Here is a 22,756-nt window from a genome sequence, read left to right on the forward strand (position 1 = left end):
TATATTTATGAAATATAAAATGAGCTCTTCTTTGATTTTGGTAGGATGAATTTGCCTGAATGATAATTAGATCTGACTCAGATCATGGTTTATTTCTCTGTAGGGTCTTATGGGTCCCCCCGGTCTACAAGGCCCCACTGGACCCCCTGGTGACCCTGGAGAGAGGGTAAGTGAATTGATTCTTTACAACAAAAGAATATAACATAGATTAAAATAATTATAATATTTTCTACAAGTTTAACATGTTATCCTTCTCACTGGAAGGGGGGAGAAGTCTGTGAACTCAATGTCTAACATTTTGGTTTAACTTCTCTAACTATAATTTTAGAAGTGAGGATGAAGAATGTGCACTTATCTATGTTATAATTAATAAGAAAACTTTTATTTTCAACAAATTTCCGCGTTGAGATGAGACTGCTACATTAGATTCAGTTCTTTAGTCTCAGTTGAGACACGTTTTCCATGGATTCTGATGAGTATTTAGCTGGATTCTGATAGACTGAGTTAATAAGCTTGAATTCTAATTTGAAGAGCATGTCCTAGATTACATGGTAAAATAGACCATTTGTGTTAAGTCAGTCCAAACTCTTCTTGTAAAATCTCTTTCCCTGTTTTTCCTCCATCCCTGAGTAGCCAGTAACTTTATCCTTTATTAAAATCCTGTAAAACTAGTGCAATGAAAAACAACCCTTTCAGGGCACCTGGGTGGCTCAGTCGGTTAAGCCTCCAACTCTTGATCTCAGCTCAGGTCTTGATCTCAGGGTCATGAGTTCAAGCCTCACATTGGGCTCCATGCTGAGCATGGAGCCTACTTAAAAACAAAATTCCTTTCTAGGTACTTACTAAAAGGAGATTAACCAAGGAAGGGAGAACAAATGCAAGTTAGTTAATGTAGACTAATGTTATTACATGTTATTCTAATATTTAGGTAACTAATAATAGACTAATAACATAGTCTATTTCTAATAAATTTGACTCTTTATTTATTAATTTTGATGGTTTACTTTCCTAGGGTCCCCCAGGACGTCCTGGCTTACCAGGGGCTGATGGTCTACCTGGTCCTCCTGGTACCATGTTAATGTTACCGGTATGGGTTTTTTTAATTGTTATAAAGATGACTTAATATTTCATCATCTTATTGTTGAAAAATATTGCTGAACTGTATTACAGAGCAATTAACTAAAAACCATTGTATGAGGTAGAGATATTTGAAATCAAGTAGCCTTTAGAAATGACAGGAAATTTTATTAAAACAAAAATTTGGTAAATCTCTGCATTAGAACTAAGATTTCATTATTTGATTTGACTCTGACAACAAAGCTTAGAGGTTGTTCTTAATATTTCCAATCATGTGCTTCATCTTGAGTCATATGATTAACATGCATTTCATGTGTTACTTAACATAATATTAATATGCTATTTATCACCATAGAGATAACAGTTGATACTTTTTAAAGAAGATATATCTATATTGTCATTATTCATTGCTCAAAAATTGTTTTACCATAAGAATGCTTTTTTTTTAAAGTTGCCCTTGTTCTCTGGGATAAAACTTTGATTAATTTGTTTAAATGTAATAAAATTTCAAGTAATAATGACGTAGAGTAAGAAATTGACTCATGCTGCATTTTGAGTTAAAATTTAAAAAGGATCTTTAGAATTTTAGAATTTTATGGAAAGATACTGGGAGGGTGAGTTTCCTGTTATAATTACTTAAGAAAACATAAACAAAATGAATATATCTCAAGGATGATTTCCTCTGTATTCATACAGATTCCAAAAGTTTTGCTCAACAAAATAGCAATTGATCTAAAACCACCACTGAACTGAGTACATTTGGAATTTTTACAAATGTGTAAATAGAAATAGGTAGCATTTGTACAGGTGAAAAATATATGATGACTTATTCCAGATATTTCAGAGATTATGGAATTTAAAATTGGAAGACTCTCTTCTACAAAAGGTAAACATGGTCCAGAGAACATCCATTATGTGCAGGAGAATTAAAAAAAAAAATCTAAGTATCTTGATTCATATAAGTCACCTTGTACTTCTATAAAATCCCATCATTTTCAGTAAATAGTTTTTAATTAGTAATTAAAGCACCTATTTGACAAAGGCTAATTTTGAGCTTCTTTATGTTCTCTTTTCTTAGTTTCGTTATGGTGGCGATGGTTCCAAAGGACCAACCATCTCTGCTCAGGAAGCTCAGGCCCAGGCGATTCTTCAGCAGGCTCGGGTAAGAAAGAATGAACATATATTCCCATAAACTGATTCGAAGTCAGGTTGTGTGCGTGTGTGCACGTGTGTGTGTGTGGGCATGCGCGCGTGTGTGTGTGTGTGTCTGCATCTGGAGGATGCTACTATTATAAGCAAAATACTTCTGGATAGTGCCTTGAATTTAGACAGAAAAAGTGCTGAGGTTATAATCTATTTTTTCAGTAGGGATATTTTCTTTAACTGAATATTAAAGTTAAATGACTGACCTTTGCAGTATTGCCATTTATAATTCTGGCAATAACACACAAACCATAACACAAATTTTCTAATTTTTTTTCAAAGAGTACTGATGGATTTATACTTAGCACTCTCTATTTCTCACATACAGTTTCTGTCTGTTAAGACAGAAGTTGATGATTAGAAAAAGTAAGAGAATAGGGTTTGAAATAATTTTTGTCCTCCTAATCTAATAAATTATTCAGGATATCCCAAATAATCCAGCAAATTAAGTTTTTGTAAGCATTCTCATATAAGAAAGAAACGTTCAAATATGTATTTAAGTTTTAATCATCATAATCTATAACATTTTTACAAAATCCATTGTTTATAATCCTTCATCAGCTGAAGGTTTCCAGTATCTCTATAAGACCTATAGTTGTATTTATTTTTTAAATTCACTGCAATTAAAAAGTCTAAAGAATGGACTAGGAAAGAGTTGAAAGTCATATAATACTTTTATTCATAGTATAGGATTTTTTTTTAAGGAAAAAGTAAAGGGCTTACATTTGGTATGGATATGGATTCACCTTCTAAGTGATACAAATCATTTCTGTGATAACTTTGGGTAAATTTATGAGTATATAAAATTTAACATTTATAAGTTTATCCTTATAAATTTATGAGGGTATAAAAAACATACGTGATGATTATAATTTACTCTTACATTCATTTATATATTTATTAAGTCTGTCAATCTGAAAAGATGCCATTATTTGGTTATGTCATGTATAAAAACAGAAAAATTTAAAAATTTGTTTACTATACCTTGGCATAACACTTACCTAAAAATATTTAAAATAATTTGCTAATGATTCCTACAATTTATCTTATAAATTATATTACTTTCAACAAATTTAAGATAATTATTTGAGCTTAAATGTTTTATGAGGCCGTTGAATTCCTCATTTTATAGTCCTTTTAACCTATTTGGAAATAGGTAGCAAGCATTATAATTCCAATTTTTCGGATATTTAATCTCAAGGATTAAGAAGTATATTGTCAAAAATCTCATGGTGAGTCAGTAGTGGAACTTTGGAGATCCTGTTTTCATCTCATGCACTTTTCTAATATGATTTTACATATTGTTTCTATTACAGTATTATTTTTTGGTATCTATTTTGATAATCTAAATATTCATCTTTTGGAATCACTAATATTCAAAAATAGCTCACCATACTAATTTAACATCTATCAAATATTTACCCTTTGTATTCCACTTGTTCCAGCTTTTCAAGTATGCTAATTTCACACTTCTAATATTCAGTATCAATAGTGCATGTAATCAATCTATCATGCCTATGATTATACAAAAAGAATGTATTTTTCTTGTAATGTCAAATTTGAGATTTGTTAAAAAGAAATGTATTAGCATATTTTCTGATCAATTTTGCTTGCTTTCTGACTTTAGGTGTCATAGTTTTTCCTAAAATATTGCTAGAAACTTTTTATTTAAAGCACCTCAAATTGTTTATCTCTAAAATGATTTTCAATGATAATTGTGCCAGAATGTTTAAGAGAAGTCTGTATGTTATTCTGAAGTACGCGTCAGAGTAGAAAAATTATAAAACATTAGATATCTTATACTAAAATCCATTTTCATTTTTATCATTGGATAAATCATAATAGTATATGGTACAAGATTGTATACAAGATACAACAGTTTAAAGAACATCTGATATTTATTTAGGTCATTTGTCATTCTAGAAACTTGCAATTCTTCAGTAATCAGGCACTCTTTCTAGCATGTAGCTATTATACCTGTGTTGATCATCTGTTACTTACAGGTAGCTTGTGCAAATGAATATTGTGGTTTAATAGGCTTGTCCAGGAGAGCATCCCTGAGTTTGATCTCCTTTATTTTCTAGATTGCTCTGAGAGGTCCACCTGGCCCAATGGGTCTAACTGGAAGACCGGGTCCTGTGGTAGGTTACTCAATAAGATAATGTATGTTTAAATCCACATATTAGTGGTTCCTTGTGCAAGTTTGCCAAGCATTGTTCATATATTTAGCTGATGAAAATAGGATATATATACCTACTTATACTTGATTTGGTTTCCATTTTAAAAGCCTATTTCAATTCAGTCCTCAGTAAGTTTTGGCCAAAAAAGTTTCAATGAAGAATTTTCAAATCAAATAAATACAACGAAAAATATAATCGAGTCACAGATCTATTAATTTTTCAAATTATAAATATAATTTATTTGTATAATATTCCAAGTTATTAAAATTCAATTTGACATTAAATTATTGAGACTTAACTTTATGTTAAACTGAATTTTCATTAAGAAAGAAAAAATATTTAAGGCCAGTTAAATTATTCCATAATCTGGGAAGCAAGCAGGATACTTGGCTTAAACCTCAGTTTGCATTCAATATTCCACAAAGTGCTTCGGATATTAGAGAAATTAATTTGTCTTTTGGAGACTCTTGGAAAATGACAGTGTTTTATTTTTCCATGCAACCTTGCTAATAAGCTAATATTTTCCAAGTGGTTTTTAAAAAAATATCTCAAATATTTTGAAACTTCTACCAAATGTTAAGCAGTGTAGTAATTCACAAAAAAAACACAAAGATTCTCCTCAAGTCATATTTTTTCTTAAGAGAAAAAGAAAAAACCGTAGGAGTCCAACCTTGGTTCTGATTGATTTTATAATTAATTGAATAAATAATTTCCATTTTAAGTATTTGTTTTTCTATAAAAAAGACATTCTTCCTGTTCTTTCATATGATTTTATATACTTTCAATATGTTTTATGGGAATAATGGTGTTTATAGATATTATTACTGTGAACATTAAAATCTTACATTTTATTTACTTAGTAGACACAGCAAAACAATTTTATTCAAGTTTGAATCAAGTTAATAGTCTTCTAATTATTTAATCAGTTTTACTGATCTTATTAATTAGGGTGATAAATAGTTTCTGCATGTATTTTATTCAAAGATTTGTTATGTAGTTTACATAAATTTATGGTTCTCTTAATTCAGTCTTAAAAATTTGTATAGGTTATATATTTTGAAGGTTATACACTCAGGTATACACTCAATGATATGGGCTCATGTAGAACATACACTCTGACAAAATAATAAGAAACATGGAAGAGTCTATGTTACTCAACAAAGGAAGAAACAGTTAATATTTAATTATTTGTTAGTGATAATTCAAATTCACATGACTGAGGAAAACCAGCAGTATGCTAATGCTTTATAAATCTGGGGGCAGAAGAATGATCTGTATATTTTATTAAAGATAACAGTTCCTGGGGCCCCGAACTTGAGATTCTGATGATAAAGATTCAAGGTTGGATGTAGCAAGCTATATTTTTAATGAGTGCACCAGGCTGAATCTTATGGTCAAGCATGTTTGGGAAATACCTCCATATGTCACTTAATTTAAAAATATCACTCCAGGATCTCTAAAACTACATTTTCCAAAGGAATTTTCCTTCATATCATCCTGACAAGCATAAGCCTTAGTGGGTCTGTAGAGGGTCAGGGCAGTGAATAGCAGAAGCAATGAAAGCATGTTCCATTAGCAGTTCCTGTTTTCACCAATCAATGAGGGTCAGTCATTCACAGCGTGTTGGCAAGGAGAAAAAATTGGCAACCACGTACACGTTCTCAATGTCATACGGTGGATACAAGATTAATTGATTTCACTACTTAAGTCTTTGTTATGGGAAGCTTTACCTTCCTTAAATATTAAAAGTAAGTATTGAGATATCAAACATCATATTGTTTCTTTTCACCATTTTCTCTTCTATTATCCTTTGCTCCAAAACTTCAAATTATGATAGACTTTCAAATATCTGTTGATTCTAGAGTCTAAAACTATTTTATATAAAAGAAACAAAGTCTACATCAATATATTAAGATACAAACATAAACATTCTTCCAATGAAAAATTCTTTATTCAGTTGTTTTCTCTGATTGCTTTCCTAGACAAATAGAGGCTTATAATATAAAACATATAGGAAACGTAGGAAATATTGTTATTTTTTCTATTCTGTTACTGTCAGTTATTGCATGATAATTTTTAGAGTAAGTGTTTGGACAGAGTAATTATAATTTGTTGAGTAGTAGGTAGTGCTCATATACAGTAAATGCAGTAAATTAATTAAAAACAAATTGACTGTCCTATAAATGTGTTCAATTCAGTGATTAATAATCTGATTTAATATAGAACCCGAGGTTTTCTCTCGAAAAAAATTTAGTTGCAAGAATTCTTAATTAGAAGCGTGAATGAAGTCTATTATTGTTTAATTTTCAAGATTAGAATATTTGTGTTACTTGACTTTCCATATTTCTTAGGAGACAGATTAATAGTTATTTTCCTTTAGAGCCACCAGGAGGCTCTAGAGAGCTTACATTTCCAGACTTAGCACAATTTTGATCTTTTTGTATGATTCAATGCACCATTATTTGAATATATATCGATTTAAATAAATCAGAAATTTCTTAAACACCCAAGGTATACTTCTTCTGCATAAAGTAACTATCATCACCTTGTTCAGTTTTAATGTCCTGAAGCTTTTTAGGGGAATGAACAGCCCAGTATTTATTTTTAAAACTCACACTTTTATGAAGTGATTTTATATTTTTTTCCAGTTAATGTGCCAGGTTTTTAATTGCACTTTTTGAATTATGTAAACATTTTTAAGGGGTTTTTGTCATAAGGACTTATTCTTGTAGGAAATAAACAAACCACTTTGACATTATTTCAGGACAATTACGATAGTTGTAGCATCTGTTCTTGACGTTTTATTGCTATAGAATTCAGTGTCTGAGAAATTTCTGAGTGCAGAAACATTAACATTTTGCCAAGTCCTTGCTCTATAAATGGGTTCAGTGTATACCTGATTCGGTAAAAGCGTGTTTTTCCTCCAGTACTACAAAACAGTATAATAATAAGTAGTGCCTTATATATCATCGTAAGTACACACATTAAAGAAAATTTCAATGTGGTTTCATGAAATTGGCTTCTGTGTAGCTATGTGTAAAATACAAACTTTTAAATATAGTTTACACACTGGAATACAATAAATCTGAGAAGAGATGTATTTCAAAGGGCTTGAAAATTTTATTGTATTAATTAATAAAATTATACTAATTTGATGAAATCTGTTTTGAATAGTGTTTGGCTATTTCACGTGAAAATGGTAGGATAAAAGTAGTTAGGGAATTACTACTCAATTAAATGATTATATTCTTACTTTTTCTCTACAGGGGGGGCCTGGTTCATCTGGCGCCAAAGGTGAGAGTGGTGATCCAGGTCCTCAGGTAAAAAAAATAAAATAGTCTATCTCATTTATTTTATTTTATTTTTGACTTCATTTTAACTTGTAGGGTAATTGAAGTATCTGCCATCTGTTTTATGAGTAAAGAAATTACTTATATTACTTTTAAGTTCATATCACCTTCTTTAATTGAAAAATCCCTAGTGGCCAGTTGGCTGCCAATAACTTGATTAATTTAAACAATATTAAAAGAAGATAATAAGCTAGGATGGAAAAGGCTTGATACTAAGAGGCCTTCAGAATATTAAATTAGCTTGAGATTGTACAGAGCAGAGCAGAACTACTATAATTGTATTTTTTAGTGGCCCTGCCTCAAACCCATGATATTTTCTGTGGAGAGTAAATCTAGCATATACTTTCAGAAATAATATTTAACATAACTTAAAAGACGCTAACTTCAAACCTTTTGTAGAACTGAGGAAATTATGAGAATTGAGAACATCTGAGCTGAAATTTTAAAAAAGACCTTAGATTATGTTTACATGGTACCAAATTAAAAGTATTCTTTTTCATTTAATGATAGTAAGTAAAAATAGTCAGTATAAGCACATTATGAAGTCTACTTATTCTAGAAAACAGAAAAACAAAACATGACATTTAAAAAATACATTTATTTATTTATTTATTTATTTATTTATTTATTTATTTATTTTAGAGAGAGAGGGAAGAGTGCGATTGGGGAGAGGGGCAGTAGGAGAGAGAAAGAGAGAATCCCAAGCAGACTCTGCACTGAGCACAGAGCTCCACATGGGCCTCTATCCCAGAACCCTGAGATCATGACCAGAGCTGAAATCAGGAGTCTGAAGTTTAACCAACTGAGTCACCCAAGCTTCCCTATAAATACATTTATTTTTAAATGAAAATACTTTGTGATCTATTCAATAAATAGAAATTCAGATTGGGCTGGAGGAACTCTCAATGACCATTCACTAATTTTTTTTTTTTTTTCTTCTTTTAAAATTGGTTTTATTCCATAAGAGACTCTTAATCTCAGGAAACAAACTGAGGGTTGCTGGAGTGGAGGGGGTGGGAGGGATGGGGTGGCTGGGTGATAGACATTGGGGAAGGTATGTGCTATGGTGAGTGCTGTGAATTGTGTAAGACTGATGAATCACAGACCTGTATCCCTGGAAAAAAGAATACATTATATGTCAGTAAAAAAAATAAAATAAAAATAAAATTGGTTTTATCTGGGGCACCTGGGTAGCTCAGTCAGTTAAGCAGCTGACTCTTGGTTTCACCTCAGGTCATGATCTCAGGGTCCTGAGATCCAACCCCGCATCTGGCTCCACGCTCAACGGGGAGTCTGCTTGAGATTCTCTCTCACACTCTCCCTCTGCCTCTCCCCCATCTCTCTAAATAAAAATAAATAATCTTTAAAAAAATAATAAAATAAAATTGGTTTTATTTTTAAAATATTACAAGGTGAAATTGAATTTTAACACCGATGTGTATTCTTTGTCATCACCACCATAATCATCAGGATAGAGAATGGTTCTATAACCCTAAGCAATTTCTTGGAGCCGACATTTTACAGTCACATCTCCCCCCCCACCCCTAATACCTGACAATCACTGATCTGTTCTTTATTACTACAGTTTTATCTTTTCAAGAATACTGTACAAATGAAATCATGCATTATGTAACCTTTGAGACTAGTTTCTTCCATTCACCAAAATGCCTTTGAGATTCATCACAGCTGATGTGTGCATCAATAGTTCATTCCTTTTTGTTGCTGAGTAGTATTCTTTTGTATGGATGCACTATAGTTTATTTTGGAATTAGAAAAAAATCAAAGAAAATTGAGAAAGATAATTGGGTGATTCAGAATATGGCAGCCTTATTTTTCATGGTTGGTTAATATTACCATGGAAGGATGGAAAGCATTGCAACCTAACTGAGAACTGCATAAAAATATTGAAATGTCATTATATGAAAAATCTAGGGAGTTTAAACTTTTGCAAAATTTATATTTTTTTCATCAAATTCACCCTTTACAAAATAGTTGATTCTGAAAACATTGTTTGCAGTAGTTGTCATGGGTTTTGTGGTTTTCTTTGACTCAAGTCCAAAGAAATACAATATCAGATGAAGAAGTATCATTTTCATTAAAAACTAAGATTCTAATTATTAGACAACTTTAATTTCATATTTCTATAATCAACATTGTACAGTGATGATAAAAATTATTTGCAATTTTAAATGTGTGTTATATTTGCTACCACACTCATTATATGCACACTGCTTAACTTCAAAAAGGATATAGTTAATTAAATATAAAGGCCTATTTGTTTATCTATTTGATAAGCATTTGATCTATTATTAGCTGTGTAATTTTATTTTAAAAAACATGTATCAAGCCCCACCTAAGACATTGTTTGTTGACATAACATATTGTACTGCTTAAAGAATGAAAAATATTGAGGCTCTTTAACCTTTAATCTGACATGGCATGGTGCCAGGCAATAATTTTCATTTGGGATCACCAAATCATCCTCCAGCATTTTGTAGATGATGGAAAGAAACATGTACCAGGCACTATGCTAAATTGTAGGCGTATAATGGAGAAAAGACCAACTTAGTCTAAAACCACAGGAGTTAACAATTTAATGGGAGATTCAACTATGAAAAAAGGCAATTATATTCCAGGTGGTAAGTTGAATAAAAGAATGAATATGTGGAAGAGGATCTCCAAAAAATAAAGAGAAAGGCTAAGGAAAAAGGGTTTGGAAAGAAAAGAGGAATGAGATGGATGGTTAAGAGTGTTTTCAGTCAAGAGAAATGTAAAACCCTAAGATTTTGAGAATAAAGTGAGCGAGGATTTTTTTTTAAAGGTTAAAATATCATTTTGTATTCCTTTTGTTTAATTGTAATCAGATGTCTCTATAAACATAATAAAATAATATGACTTTTTTTTGCAAGAAGACTTTTAGAAAAATTGATTCTCTTATCTTCTGCTTTATTTGAGCTTTTACATGAGAAATAATTTTCTTATGTTAAAACGATTGAGGTAAAGCTAAGAGGATATAAATTTCTAAAACCGTCTCTCCCAGTGTGATTCAGTTTATTGATTGAGAATTCCATAAAATGAATAAATTGTGATGTTTTGATATAGGGCCCTCGTGGTGTTCAAGGTCCGCCTGGTCCAACGGGAAAACCTGGAAAAAGGGTAGGACTGGTTTTCATTGTGTATTTTGAGGGCATCTGAAATTGTCAGTTATTTTGTTTCCTTTTACTCTGTGCCACGAGGAATCCTTTTTGCCTAGTCATGTTGTTGACATTTTCAGGGTCGTCCAGGTGCTGATGGAGGACGAGGAATGCCAGGAGAACCTGGGGCGAAGGTCAGGAGCTCATACTTTGTATATTCAGATCTCGTATGTCAGTTAACCCCTGAAAATTTTATATTCTAAAATAGAGTTTCTTGACGTGAACGAATATTTCACATTTACATTACAGTATAGAATTAGGGTGGGAATGTAATGATGGTGATGATGATGACGATGATGACCATGATGATGATTTTACAGGGGGATCGGGGATTTGATGGACTTCCGGGTCTGCCAGGTGACAAAGGTCACAGGGTAAGATATACCATTCTGTCACTTTGCATACAGGGATAATACAAGAATATTATGCATTTTTTTAGAATCTGTAGACTTTAAGAAATCAAAAAAAGAAAATTAATTTTGATATTTGTGCATCCAGTAATTTAGTAAATTATTACATCTACTGCATACTTGAAGGAAGATAAATAGAATTATACATGCAATAACAATATAAGTTCTTTAATTATTTTTAAACATTAATCATGCAAATATAAATTCAGGCAGAATCTTTATGTATGTGGAAAATATTGTATTCATAGAAAGACAAGTGTGGAAATTTAATTTTGCCTCTAATTTTTTGATAATCACCTTAATTTCCCTCTTACATTTTGTTTGTGGAAATATACTTGATAGAGTCCACTTTAGGCAGTCTGTCATTAATATAACAATATACTGGGCACTGTATTTTATTATTCTAAGTTAGATGGTGCCCATAGATAGAGACATCACAGGCTAGTTCTTGTGATAATATGAGCTTGCAGTCCGGTGCAAGAGCTTATAATTTGCAAAAGCTAAACAAACCACCATGCTGAACAAGAATTCGGTGGATATTTTTAGTGGGAAATTAAGCAAAGAGGCAGTCTCTCAGACAAAGAAAAGCTTTGGACCTTCACATTTTTCTTCTCCAGCAGTTAGGCATGAAGATAAGACAAACTTTATGTAAATTGGAGAATATTAAAAGAAAAGAAAAACAGAAAAGAGAACACTGTGGATGTCTAGGAAGATATTTAGTGTATATCTACCCCATGTCAAGAGAAATACACAATTTTGTTTTTTAAAAAATCCAAAATCTCTTTAGCTGTCTCTAGTTGTGCTGATTTATTATGAATCTTAGAAGCAGAAAAAATTTAAGTTACATTAAAATCACTAAAGTGTATCTCTGTTTAAAACAATCTTCAGCAAAATAATTTTCTACATGATTTAGTTTGTAATAATTGTCTGAAAGTTATTTTAGGTTTTTTTTCAAACCTTTTTGTTTTTAAAATTGAAGGAACATTTTTTTCTAGCATAGTAATATATAAAGTCAGTTAATATGAAATTATGATTTATCTCTGCAGCGTTCTGAGGAGGACAAAGAAAGTATACGTTTCCCTGCCAAATTATCTGTATATTCAGCAGGATAGCTGTAGGATAGATTTGTAAACATTTGCTTTATTTCATTTTCTAATCATATTTATATTTATTTAATAGGGTGAACGGGGTCCCCAAGGTCTTCCTGGTCCTCCTGGAGAAGATGGGATGAGGGTATATTAAACTTAATTTCTTTTAATAAATATCTGAAATTAAAACATAAGAGAAAAAAGTCAGGTTGAATCGATGTATTTTCTAACTGTGTTACCCTCCCATTCATTTTGTCGATGACAGGGAGAAGATGGAGAAATAGGACCGAGGGGTCTTCCAGGTGAAGCTGTAAGCAACTTCTTTTCTTTTTTAAATAATACTTTGTCTTGGAAGAACAGTGACTGGTGTTATACATATAAAGTCCTAGCTTGTCACATTATAGCGCCTTTGAGTTGACAGGCTCAAGGGAATAGGAGAGGCAGTAATGACTGTACTCATTTTTCTAAAGAAGGTGGGGCACATGGAAGAAGGGAATAAAAAGAGAAGAACTTGATTAAGTTTCAAGAATAACAATTTAAAAAAATCTCTTAGGAAAATGATTTCTATTATCCGCATATATAGTTTATTTAAACACCTGTTTGTTTCTTTCCCTTTATGAATATTCTCTCAAGAAGGAATATAAAACAAGAAAATCAGGATTTTTTGATTCATATAATCTATCTGAATGAATAATAAGATTTAATAAGATTCAGGGTTGCCATTCAAGTCAGAAAGTGACACAGAAGTGACAAAAAATATTAAGCTATTTCTTATTTTTAAAATTTCCCAAGTGACTCATATGTAGATTTATAGAACCAAAGATACAGAGTGTATATGCTAAAACTCCCTGTTATCCATTCTGACTTCTGGATCAGTATAAACATGAGATATTTGTGTTACATAAAAATGGTATTTTAAACACCACAGGCAGTGTGTTAATAGAAGATGTACAGATATTTTTACTGGGAACATTACATTCAAATTTCTTTGGAGGAGGAAGTATATTTTGAGGGCATTTCTAATGAGGACGTGCTTTTTTTTTTTTTTTTTTTTTTTTTTTTCCTTCTAGGGCCCACGAGGTCTGCTGGGACCAAGGGGGACTCCAGGACCTACTGGGCAGCCTGTATGTATTGCTGGAAATATTCCAAATTTTCTAGGGAAAGCTTGTTGTCAGATATTTTAAAGCTTAAGACCATGACAGCTTTCAGTAGACAGCTAGGTATTTACTGCTTTGTTATATTCTAAGACCTAATGATCCTGCCTATCAGTTAAACTGATTATTCCCCCCCCATCCTCTTTCTTTCTTTTCTCTTCTTTTTAGTTTATCTACTTTATTGTTTCATGTCAAATTTCCAACACACAGTGGAAAATGCTGCTAGGTTGTCTCCAGTGTGGACATAGATAAGAGAGTATAGACCTTGTCTTTTTCCTCATCTCTAAATCCTAAAATGATTTTTAGTTACCCCAGGCTAGTGGGTGTCATGCTATTAGGTTAATTTTTTTTTTAATTTTCTGTTGTAGCATTTAAACTTACAAATATCCATATATATATTATATATGTAATTACTTACACAAAATATTTGCACATATGTAAATATGTATATAAATATTTTTTTTCTTTATTGAAGGGTATTGCGGGTGTAGATGGCCCCCCAGGACCAAAAGGAAACATGGTATGTAGAAACCATCTGTAAAATAACTCATTTCTGCAATCTAGGTACTAACGAACCGCTTCTGTTGCTAAATCTAAAAAAAAAAAAAATTCTTACAATATTTTGCTAAGTCCATTAGCTTCTGCTAGCATTAATATTTATGAGATTTTCCAGATTCTCCATAGGGAAAATTGATTTGGGGACTGTTTTTCAAATGAGAAGAAAAAAAAAAAAAACATGTGAACTAACCCTATTAAAGACTCTCTATTTTTCTCTGGCAGGGTCCCCAAGGGGAGCCTGGACCTCCAGGGCAGCAAGGGAATCCAGGACCTCAGGTAAGTCCAAACCACTGCAGTTCCTTTGAGATAATGAGGTAAGAGGGTATCTTTATATGAGAACATGGACAGCCTCAACATTTCCCTGTGTAGGGCTAGAAATGTTTGCAATGTGAAAGTAGGAAGATAATTCTTTTTTCTCTTTTTGAAAAATTTGAGCAAATTTGCAGAGGCCCCTTTTTTCCAAGAATAAAATGAATCATTCAGTGTTCATGGAATGCTAGCATGGATAGCCACACCTGCAGGAGGTTTCTGACTAGGATCGTATTACAGTCCCTCTGCCAGAAGAGTAGCCTGTGTAAAATGCCTCACAGTGTTCCAAAACTTTCTGGGAAGTGTGAGGAATGTATATAGATTCTCATGACTCATTTCATGTGAAACAGAAGGTTATTTTTCTATTTAAAAAAATGTATTCTTATGATGTGGTTCCTGACATATGAAATAAATTCTTTTAAAATAGGGTCTTCCTGGTCCACAAGGTCCAATTGGTCCTCCTGGTGAAAAAGTAAGTTACTCTGTGGTTTTGGTAATGCCTAGTCACCAATTTTGGGTTGTCAACCTTAGGCAGAAGCAAAGCCTGCCTTCTATTTTTGATAAGATGTCAAGATGGCTCAGCACATAAGGAATTAATCTGGAGTAAAACCTTGAGAGTACTGTGTGAGAGGGGGAAGTCATTCATACATCTCTGAACTATAAATGATAAAATTCACATAGTTCCATATGGATAGCTTCCAAATGTGACCTTCTCAGCCATATTAATTTTAGAAATTCACAGGTATGAATGAGTGTTTTCTCTTCATTTTGGTTCTCCTTTTCTTTCTCATTATTTAAAAAAATGTCATTAGGTTTCTCTATGACAAAGGGTTTCTAGCAAGATCTGATTAAGGGAAAATTGTGAAGTTATCATTCTCACCATTTTTCATGTATAAATGGCAAAGGACGTTCTTGTTAATAATAACTCAATGTCTGGATCAAAACAAAAATAAATCTTTAATTAAAGAGATGTCTTTCTCCCTGATTTCTTCTGCTGGATTCCTTAACTAATAGTTCCTGTCCCCTGTGGTTACAGCTCAGTGTTAGCTGGTTCCTTTTAATACCTTTCCCCCTTATTATCATTGATTTCTGTGAACATATTATTTTTTTAAAAATAAGCAGCTTTACTGGGGTGTAATTTCACATCATAAAATTTCACTCATTTTAAGTGTACTGGTCAATGATTTTTAGTAAATTTACTGAATTGTGCCACAATCAAATTTTTTTAGAATATTTTTGCCACCCCAGAAAGAAACCTTATGTCAATTTGCACTCTCTGTTCCACCCACCAACTTAGACAACCACTGCTGTGCTTTCTGTCTCTGTAGATTTGCCTTTTCTGGACATTTAATATGAATGAAACACATGAATGAATTTAAAATATGAACTTAATCATATAAATGAATATAAAATGTGGCCTTTGTGTCTGGCTTCTTTCATTTGGCATAAAGTTTTCGAGGTTTACTCATGTTGCAGCATACATCAATCTTTTGCTCCTTTTCATTGTCAAATGCATTCCATTAATGGAATATACCACATTTTGTTTACTTATTTAGCAGCTGATGGACTTATGAGTTGTTTACTCTTTTGAGCTTTTATGAATAGTGCTGCTATGAATATTTGCATATAGGTCTTTGTGTGGAACTTATTTTGATTTCTTTTGGGTAGACACACAGAAGTGGAATTTCTGGGTTATATGGTAGATTTAATGCTTAACATTGGAAGAAGTTTCCAAACTGTTTTCCAAAGTAGTTGCACCATTATTTCATTCCTATCAGCAATGTATGAGGATTCTAGTTTCTCCAGATCTTCATGAATGTTTGCTTTCCTTCTTGATTATTGTCACTCTTCTTGGCGTGAAATGGTATCTCATTGTGGTATTAATTTGCATTCCCCTAATCACTAGTGATGTAGAGCATCTTTTCATGTGCTTATTGGCTATTTCTATATCTTCTTTGGTAAAATATCTATTCAAATACTTTGGTAATATTCTAATTGAGTTATTTATCTTATTATTATGTTATGAGAGTTAACATCAAATTTAAGTGATCTTTAAGGTATTTTTTGTGCATATTTTCTGTATGGTACAGAGATCTATTGGAAAGTGCCCTATGAATTAAAGATGTACCAAAAGTGATTTCAAATCTTTACTTTAGACCAGAAATTTTAACTTGGGCATCTTTTACCATACTTTAGATTAGCTCATCATGAACATACTTTATTCATAATAAATTGTATTTGAGCATAAGTTATTAAATTTTCTACCATGAATTGGATTCTTAAGAGGAATTTGCTTTTAAGGTAAACTAGGATATCTGAATTCCGTTTGTCGAGCCAAAGGCAAAATATAGGAACTGGTTCATTGTACTTGTAGTAGGAAGAGAGCTGTCTTCAGCCCAAGCAGCTTGTTTTTCCAATCTGAATGTATCCAGCTTGTGGGTTCAAAGACAGTCTCTTCATCAAAAGAAGAAAGGAACTCAAGAACATGAGAGACGCATGTTCTATTTATACTGGATCTATGATATATATTTTTTATTTTGCATCTGTATGACTTTATTTTCTTTATGATACACTGTATTCTGTTCATTCTGGCTTAAGAACCTTATTTCCCAAAACTTGGTGAATTGTGTTTTCAGCTGGATCATGGTATAATCTAACAAATAAAATATAAATATTGTCATATATTTTAAATTCCCACTAACTTTTATATTTTTGTCTTAAGTTATTATAGCCTGTACTTTTATTATATTTGTGATAAAATATTTTATAAATGTTGTTAATTAACTAAATTAGATAAAACAACTATATTCTTTATCCTGACATTTTGATAACTTAAGTATCTTGAAAGTTTCCTGTGATTTGATTTATGATGTCATAATTTACATCACTCATATATTAATTGCTTTAGAGAAAACAAATAATATAACTTTCTGAGTTAAGAATGAAATAATAAGACACAAAATAAATATCAAAGGCAAGGGCTTTGAACATGAATATGGATCTGGGTTCACTTATACTGCAACTCTGTCACATACTAACATTGGTTAATTTACCCAAACTCTTTAGACAAGGATACTTCATGGAATTGTTTGAGACTTAAAATGGACTTTATATCAAAAAAAAAGGACTGTGTATCTTATCTATCTATCCATCTATCTATCTATCATCTATCATCATCATCTACCTATCTATAAATTGCTTAACATAATGCATAGAAACACAATAAATTTTCATTATTTTATTAAAATCTAAAAAATATGACACATGAAAAAATGCTCAACATCACTCATCATTAGGGAAATACAAATCAAAACTACAGTGAGATATTACCTCACACCAGTCAGAATGGTTAACTTAATTTTTTAAAAAATCATTTTATAGCTCAAGATTTTTAATATTTCTAGTCCCTTAAATATAGCAACAACAAAAAATCCATGTAGTATTGCCCATAGATCATCGTCATAAAATATCACAACTGCTAGTAAGAGTAATTACTGGAATATTTCTGCATTTGTACTTTACATCTCTTTTTGAAGAAATGAGACCATTGTCTTGAAAGCAAAAGATAATTTATGTGACAAACAAAATACTATCATTAAAAATACAGTGTTTTACAATGGTCATGACATGTTAGATTACTTGACTGAAAATGACTTTGCAGAGTGGTAAATGGGAACATTTAAAACCTTTAAATGAGATGCAGTTAACCTCAGTTATAAAGTATAAATTGTTCAATTTAAAGGTTATCCTCAATTTTTTTGTTGTTCTGTTGTGATTTAAGTTACATTTCTTGTAAACTCTAGATTATCAGTCTATATAAATATAACACTTTTCCTAAATACTCTCTGAGAATGGAAATGGATATTGTGTCCAATATCTAGGCTTGCTTATGGAGCTTTTCCCTTTCAATTGTTTCTAAACTCTGCCTAATTACTTGACCAGTAAGCAATAATTGTTTGGGCTCCAGAGACTTGATAAGTTCATTATTCTCAGCAGAATGCCAACTTTCCTATCAAGAAAAGTTTACTTCTTGTGGTGGCCATTCTTACTATGTTCCAACTGCAGTAATGGCATGTTAAAAGACATTTGAAATCATCCATGGTTAAAAAGAAATTAGAGTAATGAGTAGAATAGTTATTAGTGTTAACAATTGCATATTAGGTTATGTCCTTTGACATCAAAATTTGTTTTTCTTTGTGTCCTATGAATCACTGTCACAATATATTTCTTAACACATTTTAATAATTGGTTATGTTCCATCAATGTTACCATATAATTATTTGAATTAGCACTTATTAATATCTTTGATGGAAATAAATCAACATATTCCTGACCTATATTGTCTTTCTTTTTATTCGCTAAGCTCTAGTTTATTGTGGTAGGCAAAAACTAATTTGCTAATTTAAAAGAAGATACATTTAGGACTACAAAGCAGGCCAAAACCTAGCATGTTTTTGACATATGTAAAATTTGGTTTTCATTTATCTCAATATAATGTTTTCTACATATATTTAAAAGTCATTTAAATGTTTATTGCTTATAGGTAAAAGCTAGAGACTTGTTAAGAATTTTATTAATAGTATATTCCTATGTAAAAGCCAGACTTTTCATTATTCTCATTTTTTAAAATAAAATGTTCTCTTTCTCTATTTGATTAGGGACCACAAGGAAAACCAGGCCTTGCAGGACTTCCTGGTGCTGATGGGCCTCCTGTAAGTAATAGTTACTTGTCATTAAAATTCTATATATGACCTTCAAGAATAGATTTTCCATGTATTTTAGAAGTGATTTTCTGAAAACAAATTAAACCAGTAATGAAACATTGATCCTTCTAAAAATACCATTTCATCATGACACTTCCATATTGCAAAATCTTTAAGGATCATGCAGTGGTCCTTGGATAAACTCATTCTAGTACTCTGGTGCCAGAATCTCAAGATCTTCCTACTTCCTCATGAACCATCAGTTCCAGGCAAGCAGATCCACTCGCTTTTCTCTCAGCATTCTCAAAATGTCTTGATTGCTAAACCTTTCCTGTGGCCTTTTTTTTTTTTTTTATAGGAAGCAATTTCCCATTCTCTCTCATTTTTCAAAGTACATGTTTCCTGAGGGTCCAGTAGTAATTTCTCACCATTTGTAAATTTCCTCAACCATCTTCCATGAATATTCCTCAAACTTCAGAGATTTCTACGTTTTCTAGAAATATAGCAATGTTTATTGTACCCCAATGTATAATAATAAAAATGTGTAATGGGGCACCTGGGTGGCTCAGTTGGTTAAGCGACTGCCTTCAGCTAAGGTCATGATCCTGGAGTCCCTGGATCGAGTCCCACATCGGGCTCCCTGCTCGGCAGGGAGTCTGCTTCTCCCTCTGACCCTCCCCCCTCATGTGCTTTCTCTCTCTCATTTTCTCTCTCTCAAATAAATAAATAAAATCTTTAAAAAAAATTATAAAAATGTGTAATTAATTAATATCTGTAGTTGTTATTTTTTTAAAAAAGATTTTATTTATTTACTTGAGAAAGACAGAGATTGTGACAGAGATAGTGAGAAGAGAAGCATGAGCAGAGAGGAGAGGGAGAAGCAGGCTCCCCACTGAGCAGGGAGCCTGATGGGGGATGGTTCATGACCTGAACCAAAGGCAGACACTTAACCGACTGAGCCACCCAGGTGCCCCTGCAGTTGTTATTTTTAAAAATTTGTTATTTGTGTTTCTTTTATTTTCCTCAAACTACTTATATTTTTGAGCTAGGATCCAAAATTTTTACTCAGTGTAGTTGTGGTGGAGTTACACATTTTTGTTTACTGACTCTCAATTATTTTATTATTAAAACTATTAGTATTTGTGATCTTGCTATATTTTCTTTTTTTTTTAACAATTTCAAGTTCTTGCTATATTTTCAAATGTCCCATTCATATGCCTTAGCTGCCTTTTGAAGATGCATGTTTGATTATTTGATCAATATGCAAAATAGAAGTCATTGAAATAAATATCTTTATGTAAGAACTAATTGATACTGGCATTGAATTGTTAATGGATGTTCTGTATTATTTTATGTACTTGTCCCAAACTCTCTCAGATACATTATACAGTTGGTGAAACTTATATTCATAAAATATAAGCTTATTATGTTTCCTTCCAAATGCAATTTCTAATGTTATTTAAAGCCATATGCCCTGATGCAAAACGTTCAATATCTTTTGAAACAATAGATTTGAAAAAAAGGAACAATTTTGTAGTGTTATAAGCTACCATTAATATTACATCTTACCAGTATTATGTTTTTACTAAATATAGGGTCATCCTGGAAAAGAAGGCCAGTCTGGAGAAAAAGGTGCTCTGGTATGTTACAAAGTATCCATGTAAATGTCCTGTCACCTTATGTCTAAGAGAAAATGCCTTACTTTGGTCATCTTTATGATATATATTCTTCTATGATCACTTAGGGATAGGAATACTGGAAAGTAAGTACCAGAAAATAGTTTGTATCTACCTTTAAACATGTCTTTACTTTCTAAAGACTTTTGCTGTCATTAAATATAAATCATGTCCTGTTAGTTATTTTTGTTTAGGGTGTAATAAACAGATGTGTCTTAGATAGATAAGTTTTAATTTTGTATTAGTAATTTTATAAACTAGACTGTATTCTTTATTTTTTAAATAAATATTCTCATGATCAGAGATAAATCCAGATTCTGCATATGTAGTATATGTGGAATAAATTACCACAAATGATAACAATGAAATTGGATAAGAATTACTAAATATCAATAAACTGTTTATGTCACCCCAATTTTATCTTTACTTATTACTCTCTGGTAATTTATAAAAAAGAGGAGATTTAATTGTAAGAGCAATGATTATCAAAATATCTAAATAAAATATTAAAATATTAAAATAAAATATTAAAATAAGAGCTTATTTATTGTTAATACTATTTTGGATTACAGGAGAAGTGGGTAGGATCATTTTGTTTAGAGTTGCTACTTTTAGACTCATTAAAATAGCATTAAAAGACAGCATTACTATAGAAATTATATATTTTTAAAAATTGTTTCCTTTAGGTAAACTAATTAAATGAAACCGGCTGTGGAAAATATATAATTTTGGTCATCTTCTTGATGACGTGAATTCTACAAAAGTTATACCAGTTTTCTATTACAAATATTTGTCTATTGTAGACATTGAAGACACTATATATTTTCAGGTTTAGAAAATTAGTTATTAATTATGTAATTATTCACTTCATTTTATATATGTTTATCTTATTTTGCATAAATATATGACAATAAATTTGGAGTAGGTAGGGCTAGTCACATGGTTTGTTCATCATATTTGACTTTAGAAACAAATGATAAACTCCCTAAGTAATCTCTACCAATAGTAGAAAAATGCCATCTTTTTGTAGATTATTTGGTAAAAAATAGTGTGGGAATGAGTAGCACATTCAATGTATTCTATATTTAAATAGCAATGGGTCTTTTTTAGGGTCCACCTGGTCCACAGGGTCCTATTGGCTACCCTGGTCCCCGAGGAGTAAAGGTAAATGTGATTCTTTTTCACTTCATTTAATTTCAATGCAAAATATTATAATCATTTAATTCTTCTAATTTATTCCATAGGGAGCAGATGGTGTCAGAGGTCTCAAGGGATCTAAAGGTGAAAAGGTAAAATATAATTTATTTAGGTGATTTTAATTGCCATATATCTATTAGACCAAAAATTTAAATTTATTCAACAGATATTTCATTTCCCAATATATATTAAATAATTACTTGACAGCAGACAATGCAAGCCTGATTTTGTATTTTGTATCCTGCAAATTTTTTTGAAGAAAGATTATACCTTGGGATGAGGACTAAATTATAGAAGAGAAGCAAAGATATGTCATAAACAGAATTAATCCTGTATCCCTTTTTTTCTTACACGTGTTTACCTTTTATAAATCATAGAGTTGCCTTATGAATAAATTAGCTACAGGGTTTATACAATTCCCAGCTGTATGCATAACAGAGGAATGTTTATTCCTTTCTGTCTTTACTAAAATCCCCAAAGTTCTTAAGCTGAAATGCAGTGCAAAATTTAGAAGTACCCTAAATCATTTGGAGGAAGAGGAAGTCTTTATACATTATACTGTATGCAAAGCAAAAGTATTAATGAGAAGGAAATAAAGATTAAAACTAGGCAGAGGTGGATGAAAGAATGTGGGATTTTTTTTATAGAGCATTTGTA

At 31.5% G+C, this 22,756-nt stretch overlaps 1 protein-coding gene across 3 annotated transcripts in view; it reads left to right on the forward strand.

The window, feature by feature from the left end:
• Positions 1-22,756, forward strand: part of COL11A1 (collagen type XI alpha 1 chain) — a 206,340-nt gene that overhangs the window by 83,300 nt on the left and 100,284 nt on the right. For all 3 annotated transcript variants that reach the window (XM_064588737.1, XM_064588736.1, XM_064588735.1), the window contains 18 exons: positions 104-166; positions 1,013-1,087; positions 2,156-2,239; positions 4,365-4,421; positions 7,727-7,780; positions 10,913-10,966; positions 11,085-11,138; positions 11,325-11,378; positions 12,594-12,647; positions 12,768-12,812; positions 13,573-13,626; positions 14,132-14,176; positions 14,437-14,490; positions 14,951-14,995; positions 19,182-19,235; positions 20,822-20,866; positions 22,013-22,066; positions 22,147-22,191. In XM_064588737.1, the coding sequence (XP_064444807.1) occupies positions 104-166; positions 1,013-1,087; positions 2,156-2,239; positions 4,365-4,421; positions 7,727-7,780; positions 10,913-10,966; positions 11,085-11,138; positions 11,325-11,378; positions 12,594-12,647; positions 12,768-12,812; positions 13,573-13,626; positions 14,132-14,176; positions 14,437-14,490; positions 14,951-14,995; positions 19,182-19,235; positions 20,822-20,866; positions 22,013-22,066; positions 22,147-22,191 (990 nt within the window). The remainder of the gene's footprint in view (positions 1-103; positions 167-1,012; positions 1,088-2,155; positions 2,240-4,364; positions 4,422-7,726; positions 7,781-10,912; positions 10,967-11,084; positions 11,139-11,324; positions 11,379-12,593; positions 12,648-12,767; positions 12,813-13,572; positions 13,627-14,131; positions 14,177-14,436; positions 14,491-14,950; positions 14,996-19,181; positions 19,236-20,821; positions 20,867-22,012; positions 22,067-22,146; positions 22,192-22,756) is intronic.

This window comes from Mirounga angustirostris, unplaced genomic scaffold (assembly GCF_029215605.1).
Source record: "Mirounga angustirostris isolate CCGP_5_RB_7025 unplaced genomic scaffold, mMirAng1.0.hap1 SCAF_4, whole genome shotgun sequence".
Classification (NCBI taxonomy): Eukaryota; Metazoa; Chordata; class Mammalia; order Carnivora; family Phocidae; genus Mirounga; species Mirounga angustirostris.